Here is a 22,169-nt window from a genome sequence, read left to right as displayed (position 1 = left end):
TATATATACCGTATTCATTTGAATAAACACTCAGGGAATTTATTGTTCAGAATGGTTTTTACATAATGATGTTATATTTACTTTTTGTTTTGAGGGTATATTAAACAGGCCTTTATTTACCTAAGGTCCACCTCACAGATGTTTTTGCCAAGCTCCCACAAAAGGTAGCATGGAACGTACATAAACAGGTGAATTTGTGAGACAAGTGTGTGTTTGTGGGACAGTTGGGTAACCTCAGCAATGTTCTGATTGGTCAGTTAAGTTTGATTAACTGACCAATTTCATAGAAAGATCAGTTGTAGAAGATGAGAAAAACTTACAGTATGTCCATGTTTTTGTTTATTTTATTTATTTTTTATTTAAAATTCTCATATAACAGCGGGAACCCTTCACTTACAGAATGGAACTACTTAAAATGGAAAGTACTTATATGGATAGATGTAGTCAAAATTACTTTTTATAAGCTTTGGGATTTATTTTTATCACCTTTGTTATAGACTGGAAGCACATCTTTATACGTTTTACCTTCCATTATCATTGATGTTTCCATTTCCTCTACATTCCATCGCTCATCATTCCATCAGTACAGTACATCAATTTATTCTTCCCTCCTTGACACTGCCACGTTCCTTTCTCCATTTGTCGCAAAATTGTATTCACGTTTTTAACCAGACCTTTCGCTGTGTTTTCTTCAGAATTGTAAAATTTGTCTGTTACAGGCAGACAGTGGTATAATAGCTATGAGCCAGGTGCCTAGACCTATGAGGCCACTGGAAGTCAAGGGCCCAAAACAGCGGGACCTCGATCAGGGCCTTGGGAGGTTCAACGAAATTTGTTTTGCTCCAATTCAGCTAAGCAGGGTTCTTTATTAAGCAGAATGTGTAAACAACATGAAAGGTATGCCCTTAAAACATCAAAAATTCCCCGTGCCCCAGGGCTCTACCCAGACCCAAACCCCAAGTTAGCAGAGCCGGAAGAAATAAGCCAGGCACAAAGGCCTCTTTGTTATGTCCCTGGTCACACACATTTAAACACTAGCCAGTTATTCACTAATTCAGATACAAATTTGTTGCATGCACAGTGGCGTAATAGCTGAGCCAGTTGCCCACACCTATGAGACCACTGGAAGTCATGGGTCCAGAACAACAGGCCCCAGGAAGTTAAACATTTTTTTGCACCAAATCAGCTAAGCGGGGCTTTTTATTAAGCAGAATGTGTAAACAACATGAAAGATATGCCCTTAAAACTTCAAGAATGCTCCGTGCCCTTGGGCTCTACCCAGATCTAAAGCTCAAGTTTGTAGAGCACGAAGGAATGAGCCAGGTGCCTAAGGGCTCTTTGTTATGTCCCTAGTCACAGACATTTAAACACTAGCCAATTATTCACAAATTCAGATTGTTTTAATCATGTCTTTGATAAATTTTAACACATTAACTTTTCTATATAGTACAGTACTATGTTTCAATATTTTTTTCAGGATAAATGCAATGTACAAATATCAATTCTATCTCAATGAACATAAACGTTTGATGCAAAATGGTAAAAAAATAATTTGTTATAAATTATTTACAGATTATATACAATAATAGATAGTATCATTAGTTTAGAAAGATCTGTACAATATTGTATCATATATTATTATTCAAGTATTATATTCATATATTATATTCATATATAATGCTTAAAAAAAACTTCTAAAGAAACATTGGTAGTGTATGAGTCTATTATCCATACTTAAAATGTACTCTATACAGAAACAAAGTCATACATGTGTGGTTAATATTATAGGCCTACAGATATTATTATTAGAATCGTACAGGTTTGCACAATTGAATAACATAATACCAAAACTAGTGATGCATACTAATGGAGGTTAGTAAGAAATTATTTTTAGTTCATAATTATTGACATAACAATTGCTGCAGTTCTATAAAAATACCAGGAAAATTGTGGTTGCAAGAACATTGACACACAAATTTGTAGATAATATTTTAGGTTTTTGAGTGTCCAACATTTCAAATATAGTTTTTAAATAATTTAAAATATATTTGAAGGATTTTGAGGCTTGGACTAATGTTCTATGATTAATTTATATTTATTTTTGTCTTTTTTATTTTTCTTGTTTTTTGTGTTTCGGTTAAGGACCACAATGGAATGAGCACTTCTGAGCTTTTTTGTGATTTTTTGTTGTGAATTTGTGAAATCACTGAATAAATTGAAATGAAATGAAATGATTGTATACTCTCTTAAAAAAACTTACATAAATATTTTATTTGCAAAATATCACTTTTTTTTGCTTTTTTTTGTAATTAAGTAGGCATACTTTTTAGTAATTGAGATTTTCAAAGCATTTATTGAATGCAAAAATTATGTTACAATATTAATGTTGATACATTTGGGACTTTCACATTTGGTTACTTGATGTAAATCAAGTTAAAATGTACTAAAAGTCTTAAGCAAACTGTTAAAAGTTGTCAAAACACATGAACAATTAAAGTTTATTACATGTGTACTGTACCTGTTTTACATGACAGAAAGGTACTACCGTAACTATTAAAAAATTCTAGAAAGGTATAAGAACGCATATTCTTGTAAGAATATAGTATCTTTCATCTCAGTAAATTCACACAGACCTCATGTTCCTGAGATATTCAGCAAGGATCTGTGTGCGTGGTAACAGGGCTCAGTTTATCTTTCACTTTGACTTTGCGCATATCGTCTCTGTCTTTTTATCAATTGTACAGACACACTGTCTCTTATACACATCTAGATGTGTATAAGAGACAGCAAACATAGGGTTTGTAATTCTTATTCATGGGCCGCAAAAAAATCACTGGCAGGCCGCATGCAGCCCGCGGGCTGCACTTCGCCCACCTGCGTCTTATACAGACAACACATAAAAATGTATAAATCATGTTCGCCTTAGGTGCTGTTAGTATGAACAAATGCAATTATTGCGAGGAAATAACATTTTGATGAACATTTAAAAAGCCGTAAAAATACAGTATTATTTGAAAGATTAGCCCTCTTTTGAATCCGTTTTAAGCTAGCTAGACGCAGTATAAAGAGAAGCAAAAAGTAGGAATACGGACAATGATACAGAGGGTCGTTTTATACGTCAAACACACAAAATGTGCAGATCGTCAGTATATAAGTATATTCGGTATGTCACAACAATTTTATTTGTTTATGTTGAGCCGTTGGCACATTAAAAACATTATTGTCTGTCTCTTATACACATCTAGATGTGTACTAATGCGGTGAAACCTTGAGGTAACCCTCTATATCTTCTTTTATGGTCTCTTGTTGCCCTTTAGATTGATGTGCTAATGGAAGCTTTGAGTGGATCGGTGTCTCGGCATACGGGGTAGGTGCCGCCTCCTCCTGTTCTGCTGATCTGCCACTTGCCATTGCCATGTATCCGTCGAGTACAAATGACGAAAGCGGTTCATGTTCATTTTTCGTTGCGAGCGTATATGATTCGTTACGCGGTACATTAACATACACGTATGTATCTTGTGAGGTTGGGGTTGCTGGGCTCGATTCCAGAACATCTGACAGTTTTTTGGCAAGGCCATCAAAGGAGGGTCTTGACTGTGGGCTGAAAGCCCAACATTGCTGCATGATATGGTACCTAAACACAAGCAAAACCAAATAATAAAACAACTATTCATTTACATAATAATTTTGAGTAATAGGTAAGAATGCACCTTGAAAGAAAAAAAGTTTCAACAAAAAAATAACAATATTCTCATTCATGAACATGATTAGGAATTATTAACAAAATAAAATGTAGCAAAGATGTACTTGGTGGTTAAGATGTTTGCCTCCCAACCTCAGGGTTCTAGGTTCAAATCCTGTGACTGCCCTGAAGCCTCGTAATGAGACTACGCTGATAAAAAGCATCACATTATTTCATTTATTTAAGAGGCGTGCTCTTTTATACCCTCTATAAATATAGTTTAAAAACCCCCAACAAATACATGCAACTGGAATTTTACCTACAATCTGATGAATAACTAATGTACTTACACTTCGTCAGGACAGAACTGAGGCTGTGGAAGACGACGACCTTGTGCAAGGTACCTATTAATATCCCAGTTATCTACAGCAGGGTATGGAGTTATACCTCTTGTCAGCATTTCCCACATAACAACACCAAATGACCACTACATAAAGAAATTTTTTAAATGTTATTACACTACTAATATTATTTTATAATAAAATACTTTTAGTGGTGGTAATTTCTGGTGTTCCTCTAAACTTGCCACAAGTTATTATTTATTAATATTTACCTCATCTGGAATGTCACCAATGAACAATTAAATTTTGCGGGTATTAGAAATAAAAAATAGAATTATGATACTGTAATATTGTCACGTATAATATACAAGGCTTAAAATAGCAAATTACGATAGAAAAATAGGGGGGGGGGTTGTCTTATACCAGGGGTGGGCATTAAAACTGGTCGGAGGTCCAAAGTGAATTTTTAATTCAACTCCTAGGGCCGCACCCAAACTTTGATGAAAAACCTTCATACACTGTTTTATGGCCATTTTATGCTCAGTTTTACTATTAATTTTTACAATGATCGGTGCCAGACCGCAAAAAACAAGGTGTTTTCAAGCCAAAGGTGGTTGGCGGGCCACAAACATAGGGTTTGTAATTCTTATTCATGGGCCGCAAAAAAATCACTGGCAGGCCGCATGCAGCCCGCGGGCTGCACTTCGCCCACCTGCGTCTTATACAGACAACACATAAAAATGTATAAATCATGTTCGCCTTAGGTGCTGTTAGTATGAACAAATGCAATTATTGCGAGGAAATAACATTTTGATGAACATTTAAAAAGCCGTAAAAATACAGTATTATTTGAAAGATTAGCCCTCTTTTGAATCCGTTTTAAGCTAGCTAGACGCAGTATAAAGAGAAGCAAAAAGTAGGAATACGGACAATGATACAGAGGGTCGTTTTATACGTCAAACACACAAAATGTGCAGATCGTCAGTATATAAGTATATTCGGTATGTCACAACAATTTTATTTGTTTATGTTGAGCCGTTGGCACATTAAAAACATTATTGTTCATAGAATTTAATTCTGACCACAAGAATTCCAAGATTTAATAGTAGACTCTTTTACAAAGTACATATTGTACAGAATAATCAGTAAACACTACAAGTTTTAGTAACTTACAACATCAGTCTTTGTATTATAAATATTCCTCTCCAGACACTCCAAAGCCATCCACCTAACTGGAAGTTTAGCGTTTTTATCTTTGGCACTATAGTAATCTCGCTCGTAAATATCTCGAGAAAGTCCAAAATCTGCAACTTTGACAGTCAGAGTTTCGTCCAACATGCAGTTTCTAGCCGCAAGATCACGATGAACAAATTTCAAGCTGGCTAAGTATGACATCCCACAAGCAATGTGCAAACTGAACACTAGCAATTCACGCGCTGTTAAATCCTGAAAAACAATAAGAGAAATAAAATAAATACAATTCAATTTGAGAGCGTCTACGTACTGAATTATATTTTTATGTTAATGATAAATCAATGAACAATAAAGTGTCGATTGGATGTGCCCTCCTGGTATTTCAACTGTAAACCAGTGGCGTGTCTAGATTGACATGGGGATTGATGGGGGACGTGGGACGTGAGGCATGCTATTATACACTTGTGGGGGGGGGGGGGGGGAAAGGCGAAAGTGATTTTTGATTATTTTGCTCATATCTGGGAAAGATGAATCTCAGATTTCCCCCACATCTGGATCTGCCCCTGACTGCTATAAATTGTTTTCACGTATAACTCACATATTTAGGATCCCGGATGTATGTTAAGAGATCACCATGTTTCATAAACGGTAGTATGACCAGTGGTACCCCTTCCTTGTTGATACAGACACCGATGAGGGCTAGAACATTCTCATGTTTAAAGTCCTTCATCATCATTCCCTCCTGGAGGAAGTGGACCATATCCTGTTGAGCGCTGCCAGGCAACAAGCATTTGATGGCTATCTCGTTCACCTCTCCAGATTTCGTCTTGTGCGATCCTTGATACACGCTGCCAAAATGCCCTAATATGGAAAAACAATAGGAACTTGTATTTAAACAATAGGATACCATAATTATTAAAATAAATGCTACGTGGAATTTATTATTAAGAAGGGGATTTAGAGGAGGTGTTTATTTGAGAGAGGCATTTTTGGTGTAAAAATGGATACATTATACTCAAATAAACGCCCCTTAATTCCACTGTAAATATGAACTACATTACTGTGAAAATGTGCTATTGTTTGATCATAAAAAGATTATTGATCCCAACCGGGTTAGAAAAATGTAATTCCACTGGAGTAAGACCTCAATAGAATGTGTTGCAAATGATGTTACTTCAATTAGTTTTTGTGGGGGTGGGGTGTTTATTTTAGGAAAATATATATTTCCGGGATGTTTATTCCAAATTATGATCTGGAGGAGATGTTTATTCAAAGCAGGGCATTTATTTGAAAAAATATGGTAGTTGTTTTCTGTCTTCTTGTACTGTTGTTAAATATTATATATTAATCAAGTATAACTTGTGACCAATAAGATTGCTGTTGATTTGGTGAAAAAAATGTAAAAAGAAGAAATACTTTAGTTTTTATTGCCATTAATAAGTGATTCATTCACAAAAAAAAAGAGCTACCTGTATAGACATACCTTTTCCTATGATGTTTTCAATAACAAAACTATCCTCCGGAATTAGGATTTCCTGAATTTGCATTCTCATTTCTGTGCTGATGATGGATAAAAGCGGTTTCTTTTCCCGTTGACGGAATGATGGATTCTCTGTATACACTGTAAAATAAGTTAATAACATACTATAAGTAATTAAAGAAATTTGAAATACAATAGAAATCCAAATATAAATGATTGTGAAAGGAACATTATATTAATGAAATCTTTGAAACACATCAAAAAACACTTAATTTGGAAATGATATAAAACAGGAGAATAAGAATTGAGGCCATATATAGCTACCAGAAATGTATGAACCCATCATGATATTGTTTAATGTAATTTCCTTTTAAATTCTACCAATCTCTTATAAACAAAATGACATAATTATAAATTACTATTAAAAAAACATGATAAAAATGAGGCTGATAATTTGGTAGAAAATTACTATTAAACACAATAGGCTAATTCTAGATATTTAGACATTATAAAAAATGTAGCATGCATACAAATTCATGGTACCATGCATTGGGAAAATAAATAAACAATAAATACATACAATCCTGTGTCGTTAAATTATTTGTTTTTTTTATAAAGTCCTGTCCAAATTTTTTATTTGACAAAAACATGTGAATGGTGATGATGACAACACATCATGACCACATATAGGCACATCAATATATATATATATACAGTATATGGGCATAGAACAGTTTTTTGTCAAAGAAAATTTGATAGTCTGGAAAGAGCTTTATTGGATTTTATTAGGTACCCATAAAAAGCTCTACAAACAGAATAAGAACAGATAATTATGAACTTTGATGCACTGATCATTAATGACCTTCGATGCACCTAATTTAAGGGTTGGGTGTGCAGACCTAATTATTTGGAACTCATAATACTTATTAAAGCCCCATTCCCGGCAAGATTTCAGTTGTTAAGGAAAATCTGAATTTTATATATGTTATAAAGATTTATAAATGTAATACGAAATTGCTAGTATAACTGAATTTAGACATTCCTAAACATAAAAAAAATGTAAAATAAGACTGAAATTTGATTTTTTTTGTGTTCAACACAAAAAATAAATGTGGATGGATTTTTTTTTTGTTTATTTTGCGATAGGTCTGCGAAGAAACATAGTAGGCGCCAAAAACATTAGCCTATCCAACACTGCTAGGCTATAGCCTAGATTTACCACAATTTAGGTTCTGTTATCACACATAAAAATGGCCGACATGATATTTTCCGTTGCTAGTATTGACATTTGTGAAATTATTTCAGATCTGTTTAAAAAAATGATTCTGACCGAGATTTTGACAATTAAACAAACATATCTCAGGCCTACTCGATCAATCGCAGTGTGCAAGATGCGAAGTACAAAAATCAATTCATTGACTGTATAAAGTATACATAAAAGCCAGAGCATTCCAGCGGATGCGATCTACAACCTCTGAATTTGCCTAGTAACGAAGAATTCGTCGAGAAAATGGTAATTCTGCTATGAGAAATAGTCTGTATTTCTCTTTTTCTTTATTCTTTTGCGTAAAATTAAAATTTATGCCAATATTTTTCCATTGTTTATAATGAATAGAGTAAAGCATATGCATCTTTTCTATAAAAAAAAAAAAAATCTTTTTTAGTGAAATTTTGCTGGGAATGGGGCTTTAAACCAACTTATTTGTTTCTTTTTGCAGATTAGTGTCAACACCTGACAAAGTGATATATAAATGTAGTATGTTAATAAATAACATGGAAGTATAACATGTTACACTTTCATGTTATAAAAGAGGAACTAGTAGGAATCTTGTACAGGGACATGTTCCTTTTTTGCTTACCAGACTCTTTACTTTTAAATTTTGAGAGAAATAAAATTATGAAATTATTATGAGAGACAATTTTGTAAACAAAATTATTACAAATCAAGAAGACAAAACACACAGTCATAAGTAAAGTTAAATTATAGAAAAAAAATGTCAAATCCACCTCAATGCAAACATGACAAAACAAAATCAAAATCACTCCAATAAATCTCATTCATCAGGTATTATATATAGAGAGGTTTCACTACACTTTGTAAAGAAGGTTAATTGTGATAACATTATCCATTATTATTATTATTCTTTACTCAATAATATTATCATCAGAAAATTCCAGGTTATGTTTTGGCCTGAGAGAACAATGCATGACCACATCACATTTCACAAATCACAATGCATTGTACTTTATTGATTTTAGTTCTATAGGTTTATTTGTGGTTTGTAGAATATTGACATTACCTAGAATAGGTTGTCAATTTTTATCTTTTTAAACCATAAATGTATGTTTATTGAAAAACTAAAGCACACACATCCTGTAAACAGTCTTCTTGTGCTAATAAATAAATTTGAAGTAGGCCTATCAGACACCCATTTATACTCCAACGCAAACACTAAAATGCCTACCCCAGCAACACAACCAAAATTCACAGAGAGAATTAAAAACCCTAAACCCAAAGAGAGCCTGGGCATCAACCACTTGGTCCACCGTCAAGTATACTGGAATCCTAGTCGGCATTTAATTACTTGGCTGTGCACAACAGTTTCAGAATAGATAAGTGAGTAGCACATAACACTGATATGCACTGAAATTTTAACAATTTTGTGGCAAAATGGAGGCCCTCTACTAGATCTGCCCATGAATGTAATGAAACCTATTTAACATTTACAGTTATTGTCACACCATCTTTGTGCAGCAAAGAATACAAAGTGTTCGACAACAAGCAAAAAGAAACTGTTTTCACCTGTGTGTCATGATATCGTGTGAGTGATGATATATTGAAAGAACAAAAAACAATATGATCAGTAAAATTTAATTTTAAAAAAAAATCAAAGAGAATGTTCAAGCAGAGAGAAGAAATAGCAAACACAAATTAGTAAAAAGTACTTTTTTATTTTGTTCTTACTTGACTTTATTAGAAGAGGATGCTGCTCCTCTAAAATGGTACCGTTTGCTGCTAGTTGAGAGCAACATCCAAAAAAGAGGGTTTAAAAAAAACCACTAATAAGCACGCAAATGATAGGAAATCAAATGACTGCATAAAAGCATTGGGATTGCAAAATATATTTTATGTTTCAGAGGGATTGCAGATAATTGGGAGAAAAGCAATACAACAAGCAACAAGTGGACTACACAGCATTATACTGATAATGCTGTTATTGATAATGGTGTTGTTGATGATGGCCCAATAAAGGATAAAAAATAAAACAATAAAGACTACTATTATTATTATCATCACCAATAGCATCTAATCATTGTAATTAGTATTATCTTATCAATATCCAGTGGATGAAGTTGCAGAATAAATAATGAAATATTACTTACATTTTTGAAAATGTATGATTATCAAAATTATTATCAATATTAAAAATGTCATTATTATCATTACATTATACCTGTCTCTTATACACATCTAGATGTGTATAAGAGACAGATGTTATAGCTAAAATGTAAGTTAAGTAAACAGCCAGATAAATAAGTATGTATTATTCACATATAATATTATTATGCATATAACAAACAAGGCCTTACTATTAGATGTGGTCGAATCGAGACGGTAAGTCTCAGGCCTGAAGTGTACTACGGGTTCGTTTTGCATCAGTTGCTTAGTGCGCAACCGCCGCTTGTAGAGCATGATAAGGACAACGACAATGACGAACATGACGATACAAGATGACGCGGTGACGAGAATGTAGTGCCAGTACTTTGGTGAGTTATTAAGACTATCGATATACAATAGCCTGCCAATGTCATACTGTAGATTACCGACAGTCACCTGAAAATAAATTAATAAACTTTATGTCTAAAAATATATATATAAATGCATTGTTCAATTTTGTGTTAGGCTAATTATTATTTGAAATTCAAATGCTTAGTTTTAATAATAATAATAATAATAATAATAATAATAATAATAATAATAATAATAATAATAGATGGACTTATGAAAAGTACATGTTTAAGTACATTAACATACTAGCTATAAATAGAAAATTTAACTTAACAAAATTCTGTAACCAAAAGCAAAGACACTTAAAAATGATAAGTATAACTATTATTATTATATAATTATTGACTTTTTAGAAATTAAAGAAATTAAAGTGATTGATAATTTAAGAATGTTCATATTAAAATGCCTGTAAATCAGCAATTAATTATTTCTGTCAGTGTCAGTGAAAGTTGAAATACTTAATCTAGATTAATTGTAGGTTAACTTTTTTTGAACTAATAAAAGTTAACTTAAATCAAATCAAGATTTTTTTTAAAAAACTGAATAAAGTTAAATGCTAGGAGAATAACCTTTAACTCGCAGTGGACTTGTGTATGGTCGTGGTCCGTGACTACTGTAGCAGCCATATAAAGGCGATAGGGGTTAAAATGAACCCCTTGCTCTTCCGAAAAATGCAATGGGTTTTTTAAAGTGCACTAGAGCCAGATGGATACACTAGATCTCTTATTTTTAAGTCCTTATCTGAGAAGACTTGGTTCTACCAACTTAACAATTGGTGTCAGAGAAGTTCGAACCAGTGCTGATGTTTAGTGTGTAGTTAGCGGCACCCCTCCCTTACCGCTCTGCCATTCAAATCAAAGACTTTGACAAGATATGCATTCATGCTAAGTGGGATACTGAATCACACCTACCGTTACAGCATCAGTTTCACTACGACCTTGATGTAACTCAGGAGGGTCGCATCTTAACATTGTATACAACAATTCAGTGATGTTACACACACTACTACCAACTGTCACTAGTACATCGCTAGGAGTAGCTGCTAAGTTCAGATGATCTCCCTAAAGACAAGGAAATGAGTACATGATCATTAAAAAAAATATATCATTATATTAATTACAATTACACTTTTATAGTGTCATTATTAAATATGTATACATTTTTTGGTACCATGAGTAAGTTTGCTGTGCATGTATCACATTTCTATGCTTAATGAAATATAAACATTCTGAATTATTTCATTCAGACAATTTTGATTACTTGTATTAAATACAGCAAATAACAATAATGCAGTATTTTGATTGGCTGTAATACAGTATTTTGATTGGTTGTACAATGCAACAACTTGATTGTACAATGCAAAAACTTGATTGGTTGTAAATAATACAGGAATCTGATTGGTTGTAAGTAATGCAGCCTTTTGATTGGATTTATGTAATGGAACATTTTATGGGTTGTAATGGAGCCTTTTGATTGGTTTACGTTAATGCAGCAAATTTGATTGGTTGTGTGTAATGCAGCTTTTGATTGTTTGAAAATAGTTGCGATGCAGTAGTTAATATTTTTTTATAAATGAAAAGATTTATTTCTTACAGGGAGTAGATTCCACAGATAAATTTCTATATTTAAAAAAAACCAAATTGATTATGAAAATTGTAATAAATGCACTGAATTACCATAAGTAATAAGTGATTTGGCAGATAAAATCCTACATTACAAAAACAAATTAATTATCAAGTCATAGTATTTGCAATGAATTATCATACCATAATCTCTAGTGGATAAGTGTGATCTTTAAGTTGACGGATGTTGTCTGTATCCTTAAATTTATAGTAGATGGGATCAGTGACGTAATCAATTTGAAAGCCCTCTAAATCAGTTTCCGTATCATTGACGCCCGTGGAATTGTCCATCTGCAGAGCATTGTCAACATTGTCTAAAATGAAGGCAACATCCACAGTTGCCGGTGTTGCAACCCCGGAGCTGGAAATATTGGGTGCATCACACGTCATCATTGTGCCGTTAGGGTTAGGTGTACAAACCTGTAGAGGCAAGTTGTGAAAGTCAATAAAGTTTCTATAATCCTAACAACAATTAATGACACATAATTAAAAAATAATAATAATAAACATAAAACAACAAGAACAAGAAAAATTAGCTCCCTCTGGAACAAAAAAAATCCATCTCTGGGAAAAATTCCAAGTTACAGATACTAATTTTTGACACACAACTTCAGCCACCACCAGGCAGCAAAAAAAGTGTCATGATAATATTTTTTAACCTAATCGTTTGAGGTGGTGGCCCTTACACCATATGGGCTATTTTACAGTCTCAGTATATGTGGGCTGTATTATGCTGTGCTCTTCCAGCTTATATTAGTGATGCCGCCCTCTTGTGGTTATGATGTAATCTAGTGTAGTGTTCTGTTAACATAACAAAATATCATTGTGTAAAGCTAATACCTTCAAGCCACCACCACTAATCTTTGTATCCTGTGAGCATCCCCTTCCCTATCAATAATCATAGTTACACCACTGCAATTTCCAACTTGCCATTCCAAAACGAACATCAGTGACCAAAAAATGGAAACTCGCTTTTTAATTTATTCTTATTCTCCCAATGTAATTTTCAAAATGATGGTCATTTATTTACTGGAATCGACTTACTATTTTCAAAATTCTCTGTACTACGGTATATCTGCCACATTTTTATCCTAATTACTCAAGCTTAAAAATTTGCAACAGTTTTGGAATGGCAATCCTCATATGTAAAAACGAAATGATGACGAAATGAAACCTAATTTTAATGATAAAAAAAATAGTTATATACCGAATCATAATTGTGGAAAGTTGATCCCATATAGACTGTTACTACGATAAGTGGTTCCATAATTATATGTAGGTTAGTGCCAAACACGTTCAATGTTAAACCACCGCTGTTGTAGAGAAACAAAATTACAAAGACATCATTATTTAGTAAGTGAAAGGGTTATAAAATCCTTTTGAATATTCATTCTGATTGATTGTCTTATCACACTTTGTCAAAAATGTAATCACTTCAAATACATATCTCATATATAAGAAATGAATATAGTATTGGCATAAATTAATAGTTACATATTAGAAAAGGTCAAATGATCAAATGAGGTAAAGCAAAAAAAAGTGAAAGAAATGAAAGGAGACAAATTAATGTGTAAAATGAAATAAAATATTAATAATTACAATTTTATGGAAAGGTGGACAAAATGATTACCCACTATTAATGTGATCTTCACTTACTTCAAAACAAGCAAATTGTTGGATACTGAATTCTAGTAATAGGCATAGTTTTGTGTTATCTAAATAGAGTGATGGAACAGATGGGGAACAATGACCACATACTGGAGAAGGGGAACAAGGGTTCCTCCGTGTACCAACCATTTCCACCGTTCCCCATCACCTCCCCTATGCATCCCTGTTTCAAAATCTGTGTTTGTTCTTAGCAAACCTCACCTCAGAAATACTTTCTTCGGCTGTATATCATATATAACTGGATCATCTATGTAATAATATTCTTCCAATGTAGATTTTGTTGTGTCAGAGTCGAAGATAATGGTTATTGTAGATGACATTGGTACCATATCGGGAGCCCCTAATGTGACACAAGTTATTTCACTGTCTTTTACCCTAGGAGAAAAAAACACACCATCATAACTTTTGGATAAGCTATGAAATTACTTTAATCTGTAACTAAATATATGTTTCAGTTGTTAGGAAAATTAACAATCACAAAAATATTTTAAATTTCTACTTCCATTTAACTTTAAGGATAAATTGTAGTAAAAGATTTGTAGAATTGACTTAAATAAAAAAAAAAAAATTATTTGCACATTAAGAGGATTAGATAATTATTCAATTCAATTCAATTCTTTTATTAGAATATCAAAAATAAAAGCAAATGCTGAATTAAAATGATATGTACAAGAAATTTAGCATAAAACATCAAAAACTTAAAATTGATACTTTTATTGTCTTGTTGCCGATCTGATTAATGTGAATTTTAATTTGTGATATTTCTTGGCAATTTGAATTTACTGTTTACCTTTGTGTATTTCAACTTGTGTGTGATGTTTCATGACAATTTGAATTTACTGTCAAACTTTTATTTTTATGCAAATATGATTGACTTCTAGCATTCTGTTAAAATTTTAGCTTCCTATTATTTTAACTTTCTCTTTTATATTGTAAATTTTTATTCTTTTCTATTTTATTGTAATGCGCACTAGAACATATTCTAATGAAATTTGTGCAATATATATGGATAAATAATAATAATAATTATTATTATTATTATTTTATTATTATTATTATTAATTATAAAATTTATAATTTTATTATCAAATTTTCCATAGGAAAGACAATTACAAATAAATTGTATAGAACTCACAGTCATATAATACACTTTCATCATCATTATTACTTATTACTAATATCTCGTCTCTCATGCTGCTCATTTAAATTTACTTGAATCATTGGAATATATTCAGTTACAGAATAATACAAAAAAAAATTCAAACCTGGTTATTTCACATTCATCACCAGCAATCATTACTTCACGAGAGTTGCCGGTTGAAAGATTCGTCCCATAGATGCTAACAGTGGTGCCCCCTGAAATGGGCCCATACGGAGGATAGAACTCAACAATTATAGGATCCTAAAAAAACAAAAAAACAAACTTAAGTTTTAATACATGAGCTCATAAAAATTACAAACTTATTAATTGCTGTGCATAATTGAGTGGTTCCCCCTGGCATGGATCCATACAGGTGATATACCTTATCAATAAAAGTATACAGTGAAAACTACAGGTTTACATGCTCATAAAAATACCAACTTATTTCTTGCTTTGCACACTGAAAGTGAAAGACTGACAATAAATTATTGTCATGTTTGTTAAGTGCTAATATATGAACACTTTGCACTCTTTTAGTGTTTTCTTTTCTTGTTGGCCCTATAGAGCACAATTTAGCAACCTGCGCAATTTAGAGACCTGACAATGGACTGTGGTTACTAAGTGTTTGAATAATGATTTTGTTGGGTTATTATTGTTTGATCTTAAAATCACCTATATGTTTTTTTTAAATATCTATTAATTATAGACCATAATTGATAATTAAAATCCTATTCTGGTTAGGCCTTGGCTAGGCTGACATATTTTGACTGTGTCTAGGTCTGGCATAGTTAAATTTTACTCATTTTTGAACGGTACCATAGCTCAGAGAAAACACCTATTCTAATTACTTTATATGTACGTAATAATTATTATTATTCAAAAAAATCATAATGCCTATGTTTAAGACCAATTTCATTTTCAGGTTTCTAAATTGCACAGAAACTGCGCAAGTTGTTAAATTGTGCCCAACAGGCCAATACAGGAGATATAAGTATCCAGTGAAAACTACAGGTTTACATGCTCATAAAAAACTTTTTAATTGCTTTGCACTCTGAAAGTGAATAAAAACAAACTGTTATGTTTGTTAAGTGCTAATATATAAACACTATGCATTTTCCAGTGTTTTCTTTTCTTGTTGTTGGGCCCATACAGGAAATATATCAATAAAGTATCCAATGAAAACACAGGTTTACAAGTTCATAAAATTACCAAAGTATTATAATTACTTTGCACATTGAAAGTGAAGTACTAAAAACAAATTATTGTTATGTTAGTTAAGAGCATATAAACACTACACCCGCTAGTGTTGTTTTTTCCTGATTCAATTGCCATTAACAATCCCTTTCTTATCACAACTATACTTGATGAAAGTACACTTGATGAAACAATGTTCTATACACTAAAGCTCTGTCCAGATGACCAAAAACCGTTGTATGGCCATATATAGTCATGATGTGCCTATATATGGTCATGATGTGATGTCATCATGACCATATTTAGTACCACCATGCTAATGTTCCACTCCAAGATAAGATCATACAATAATTTAAAATAACCATATTAATTTTTGTAGTGCAGTCTGTAAGTTAACATACTGTATTATTTTGATCCAGTGGTGTATCTGGGAGTCCTGAAAAGGTGGGGAGCATGATTGGTGGGGTGCATGATTGGTGGGGTGGGCTGTCTCTTATACACATCTAGATGAGGTGATGTGGGGAGGGGATCAATGGTTAAGTGAGGAGGAGCTAGCTCACAAAATAAGGTGATATGAAGTGCGATTTTTATCTATATGTGCGTGATTATGATTTTTATCTACATGTGCGTGATTATTTTTGCTTTAAACATTTTAAAGGGGGGAGGGAAGAGGGGAAAGAGTGTTTTTTTAAGGGGAATGCAACTCCCGCAAAACCCTCAATATGCCACTGTTTTTAACATGTATTATCATTAGAAGTTGATAACTTATGTGATCCATTTAATTTGGCAATAAATGTTTTCATTGATATCCTTTGCTTTTTCTCTCCATTTGCCCTTTGTTTTTGAATATCCTCTATTTTTAGTTTAAATGAAAATCGTGCAAACAAAATATTTTTGTAAGTATACAAACATTGGCCTTGTAGGGTACTAAAAGAATTTTAAACAAAGTCACAGAATCCTGATTTAATTCTCCAATGGGAACAATATTTCTCAAAGGATGTTTTCATTTCAAATTCTATAGTGCATATAACAAGTATTTATGTACTCTTAGGGCCAAATGTTGTAGACAAGAAAAGAAAAAGATAACAAGATCTAGACACGAGAAAAAAAAAAGAGACTTAAGCCGGAACTGAAGGAGCCAGAGACGGATATGGTCAAATAAATATATAGGTAATTTGTTTCGGCGCAGCTACAAAAATATATACAATATAATTCTAATGGATTTGAATTTTTCCGCACCAAAGTTTATTTCAGACTATTTAGAAACACTAGATCTTCTTCCTTTGTATTCTAATTATCAGAAATGATTCAAAATGAATGACCTTAACCTGTATGTCAAATTTCAATTGGTTGAGGATGTTATATAACTTGGTACAGTATACCATCATTGTTTAGAATAGGGAAAGTCCCTTAAACATTAATATGAGACAATAAAATATTGGATTATTTCTGTTAAAAGCATTATCAAATTTCAATAAGACACACATTAAAACAATTCAATTTTTGCTGATTTCAAGAAAGAATTAGAAGGAATTAATTTCATCTTCTAATTGTAAAAGTGAAAGTTAATGTATTAAAGGTGGTTGGAACAGTCAACATCCTGCAGATGCACTTCAATTTACCTTAGACCCCCGGTAGCCTAATAATATTGCTGCAATACTCGCGGTAATAATTACAGCCTTGCTGTGTCTGAAAGGGTAAACTGGCCACAGATTGAACAACCAAAAAACAAGGTTATTGGGATTGTGCGCAAGTTCTTTAATTTTTCACACTTTCCTCTGTCCAGTGTCATTCGTCTTCGTTTTTTTCAGAAGAACTGTACTGTATTGTTAACATTCAACAGATAACCAAACATTTAAGAAAAAAAAACAAAACCTAGCTACACCGTAGAACTGATTAATATTGCAAAAAGAAAGTCACTGTATGAAAGGTTATACGCTGGCAATCATGCCGTCATGATTACCAAAATGTTTATTATTATTATTATTATATTGCAACAACGTCACAGGGGCTTATGTTTATTGAAATTAATCATCCAGTGTTTTCCATTCTGTGATTGGCTGTTCAGTGCATACAGTAGGTTATTTGCTGCTTCATAGATGTGCTCACTGACAGGACACATCACTATGACAGTTGAGTTACAACATCTTAGTACCGCCATCTGATGTTGTATTCTCTTATATCTCCTGAGTCTTGTTTTCCACTACAATTCACATAATACATAAGCTAACATAGTCAGATAACAAGGCTCTAACTAGGCAATTATGAGGCAATAGCAGAGTATAAACATCAAATCACCGTAAGACAATACCAACTGAATTACCGTACTTCTACACCTTGAACAGGATGCAAGATTGCATGACCATTGAACAAGGAAGATCCTACTGAAATTATTAATCTCTTCCTGGTCCATTGGCATTCAATTATTTCCTATTTTGAAATTCTAATGTCAGATGAACAATGAAGGAAACGTTAAGTAGGTTACGGTAGGCCTACCCATCAAGCACCAGAAGATGAAAGACTTCCTTTAACTGTTTAAGAAGACAGAAATCAATTGCCTTACAAAATAAAATTCACCCTCCAATTCGAGACTATTCTAGTTCGGAGACATTTCTAATTCAAGACAACTTTTTCAAAGTACCAACCAACAGCCTTCTATCTTTGAGACAAAATTAATACTCCAACTGGAAACCGAACCGAAAACCACCCCATATTTTAGGTCCCAAAGGATGTTGGCACTATATATTTTTATTTTACCTTTATTTATAACCTGCTTGTTAACATATAAATATCTTGATTTCTCATTCTTATTATATGTGATGGAGTGATCAACTTCAGTGATAGATTTGCACTGTATGAAAGAGCTGAGTAGTGACAATTCATTGGTTATTATATTCAATCTTTGATTCATATTGTTAGTTCTATTTTGTATATATATTTTTTGTATATCATAAATTCAATGATAGGCTGTAAATTTCTCAAAGTGATTGACTTACTACATAGGAGAACTGCATAGTGGACGTGGCAATTCCAGTGATGGTGTACGACAGGATGTCGCTGGCAACGTTGATTGTGACGGAGATGACACCGTTTGTTGGCTCGCCAACCGCCTCAGTGATGCAAGTAATCCTTTAGAAACAACAAGAAAAGAACAAAGATACTTTGTTAATCCAAAAAAATTTGTCGTAATCTCAAAAGCTCCAATGAGGGCAGTATAAGAGGCAGTAGATCTAAAAAAGATCTATTAATCAATCAATTATTAATCAATCAGTCAAGTGTTTTTAGAGCTCCTCATGAGGGCAGTATAATAGAGGCAGTAGAGCTAAAAAAGATCTATTAATCAATCAGCCGAGTGTTTCCTCATCGGAGCTAAAAAGTATTTTGAATCACCCATCATTCAAATAATCAATCAATTTCATTGGACAATGAATGTTTTTTTTCAAAGAAAAGAAAATAGTATATCAATTAAAAGTGTTTCTAATAAGCACAAAAAATGAGGAAAATATCTTTCATTAAACTCTGTCCGTACTTTCAAATTTTCTTTGACAAAACACTGTTGTATGCCCATATATAGTCATGATGTGATGTCATCATGACCATATTTAAGCACGTCACATGGTTCTGCCAATAGTCTGGACAGGGCTTAAGGAAGAAATAGAAAGTGGAAGAATAGGTTATTGACAGCGTTGTGTCTATGAGGAAGAAGGATGGTCTGAATATAGACAAAAAAATGTTTGACGAGTAGGGAGGTAGGATGGTCTTAATATAGGCATCTAGCAAGTTTAAAGGTAGGCTCCAGTGGGGAAAACATTTTTAATATGTTTTACAGTTGTGATTTTTCAAAAAAAAGGTGTTTGATGAAAACTTGGGAACAGTTAATGAGATAGAGATTTTAAATATTTAAAAACTGAAAGGAAATAAGTATTTACACATTTCCTCAGTTTTAAATGTTTAATAGTCTGTATTTCATTATACTTTCCCAAATTTCTTTGGCTTCAGGAGTTTTTTTTTTATCACATGATATATCACAAGTGGTCTTATACACTGTTTTGAAGGAAAAGGCGTACGATGTAGTCATTTCCTTCAGCACCGCAAAACTACCTACTCAAAAGTTATATTAAGTATCAATAAAAATATTTCCAGAAAATGATAGAGTCCCTTTCTAACTAATTTTATAAACCATGTAAGGTCTCGCCTTTCAAATGTAATAAAATGCTAATTATGAATCTATTCCTACAGCTTGTTAAATTAAGCAAGAGCATTTTTTAGCAAGAGTAGAAGATCTGGTGTATTAAGATACTGCCCTTCCACCCCTCAAGCATCTTAATTTGATTATCATCGCATACTTAGATTATCATTATTAGATTATCAACACATTCAACCTTTGTATTCATAGCAGAGCAACTAATTACGGTAGTTGTTTATGTGTATGTATACCGACCTAGTTAAGCATGTGACTGATTTTGAAAATTTCTTGGAAAAGTATTGAGGAAAATAGAAAAGGAAAGAAGGTAGGGTACACAGCCACTGTTCCGAACGCTATGATACCAATTTCCTTATTCAAATAGCTTCAATTTCAGTTGCACCTTGCCCGGAGAGCCCCTTCGGTTCAATTCCCATTGCTGCCTCTCCTTGTGTTTCAGCTAGAGGGCTGAAATACAAGTTACATAGTGCACCGTCTTTCGGATGAGATGTTTAAGCCGTTGGTCCCATGTGCACTTATGGCCCATGTGTACACACAGTACACTCTTTGGAAAAGAGTAGGGGATTGTCTCCCAGTGTACTGTCCAATCACCACCAGAAGGACCAACTGGAAATAAGTCTTCTTCTAGACTTTCGTGGCCAATCGATGATCTGCAATCATCTTTCGTGGCCAATCGATGATAAGGGCATACCACCATCTTAAAGATGTATTGTCCCATGCTAAATATAAAAAAAAATCATTATAATATATTTTTTTTTAAATTAACTTGCCCATTTTGAAGTAACGTAAAAGTTTCAAGTTGAACATAGAAATTAGTGTATTTAAAAAATGTCTACCCATCAGTTTACAGCAAAAATGATAGAAACACTTCCAGTCACTAGAAGTGTTTTATTATTTTTATTATAATATTTTTTGTTTAAAAATCAGGGTTCACATTTTTTAAATTACATGTACGGTACAGTATTTATTTCCTTTTTTCTTTTTTTTATGCACATGTTAATAATTTGTATGCTATTGCAATAGGAGCCAGTTTATTTCAAAATTATTTTTTTATGATTTTTTGACATTAGCAAGGAACAATACATCTTTAACACTTACACATGAATATTGCTCTTGTCTGGAAGAGGTATACAGAAAGCTCCTCCAGGTAAATGAATGCTGTGAGTCCCTCCTGCCATAATGATGCCAATTCCTAAATTGTCTCCAGTTAATGTCAACTCTGTTCCTCCTCCCAAAGGTCCTGACAATGGAGAAATCTAATAAAATGAAAACATTAGCAAGTGTTTCATCATCATTATTATATTTACTACAAAACATTATTGTTAGTAGTTATATTTTAATTTCTTTTTTGTTTAACCAAATTTAAATGTATTCAGTTAAGGCATTTCATCCATCTGCAGCCAGCTGCACTTAACTGACGCGTTGTTGACGCAATGATGATAACAACACGCCTGTTAAAACCAAGTTCCTGACTATGAGATAACCAGATGAATTTCTTTTATCGATGTATCGATGGCGTGCATTTCGATACTTGGAGTATGTATTATACTATCTTATCTGAGATTAATCAGTGGACCTTTTGGTTATTGTTATATTATCATTTGTTTTTCCAAGTATCATATTTGGTTTTGTATTTATATTATATACAGAAAATAAACTGTTATTCTTGAGACAACCAACCAGTGGTTTTACCTCAAAAACATTATTATAATATTACACATGGTGTACCGGAAGTTTTGTGATTCTATTATTCTTAGTATACAATTAATGAATATCATGAATGATGAAATAATAATGTTGAAAAAAATATAATAATGCATTGTAATGATTATGAAAACAATGCAGATAATGAT

At 32.7% G+C, this 22,169-nt stretch overlaps 1 protein-coding gene across 5 annotated transcripts in view; it reads right to left on the bottom strand.

The window, feature by feature from the left end:
* The window catches only part of LOC117115020 (hepatocyte growth factor receptor-like), a 76,452-nt gene that overhangs the window by 20,514 nt on the left and 33,769 nt on the right, over positions 1–22,169 (bottom strand). For 3 of the 5 annotated variants that reach the window (XM_033258653.1, XM_033258655.1, XM_033258656.1), the window contains 14 exons: positions 21,415–21,572; positions 19,109–19,241; positions 15,043–15,179; positions 13,979–14,152; positions 13,317–13,422; positions 12,254–12,529; positions 11,399–11,548; positions 10,289–10,532; positions 9,663–9,710; positions 6,701–6,838; positions 5,816–6,078; positions 5,197–5,469; positions 4,033–4,169; positions 3,268–3,634 (listed from right to left, as the gene is read on the bottom strand). In XM_033258653.1, coding sequence (XP_033114544.1) covers positions 3,268–3,634; positions 4,033–4,169; positions 5,197–5,469; positions 5,816–6,078; positions 6,701–6,838; positions 9,663–9,710; positions 10,289–10,532; positions 11,399–11,548; positions 12,254–12,529; positions 13,317–13,422; positions 13,979–14,152; positions 15,043–15,179; positions 19,109–19,241; positions 21,415–21,572 — 2,604 coding nt within the window. The remainder of the gene's footprint in view (positions 1–3,267; positions 3,635–4,032; positions 4,170–5,196; positions 5,470–5,815; positions 6,079–6,700; positions 6,839–9,662; positions 9,711–10,288; positions 10,533–11,398; positions 11,549–12,253; positions 12,530–13,316; positions 13,423–13,978; positions 14,153–15,042; positions 15,180–19,108; positions 19,242–21,414; positions 21,573–22,169) is intronic. The other 2 variants (XM_033258654.1, XM_033258657.1) reach the window with 2 other exon arrangements.

Source organism: Anneissia japonica, unplaced genomic scaffold, assembly GCF_011630105.1.
Source record: "Anneissia japonica isolate Jap-2015-1 unplaced genomic scaffold, ASM1163010v1 scaffold24_len2511860_cov200, whole genome shotgun sequence".
In the NCBI taxonomy this organism is placed as follows: Eukaryota; Metazoa; Echinodermata; class Crinoidea; order Comatulida; family Comatulidae; genus Anneissia; species Anneissia japonica.
Note: the sequence above shows the minus strand (reverse complement) of the source record. Positions and strands in the feature narration are given on the sequence as shown.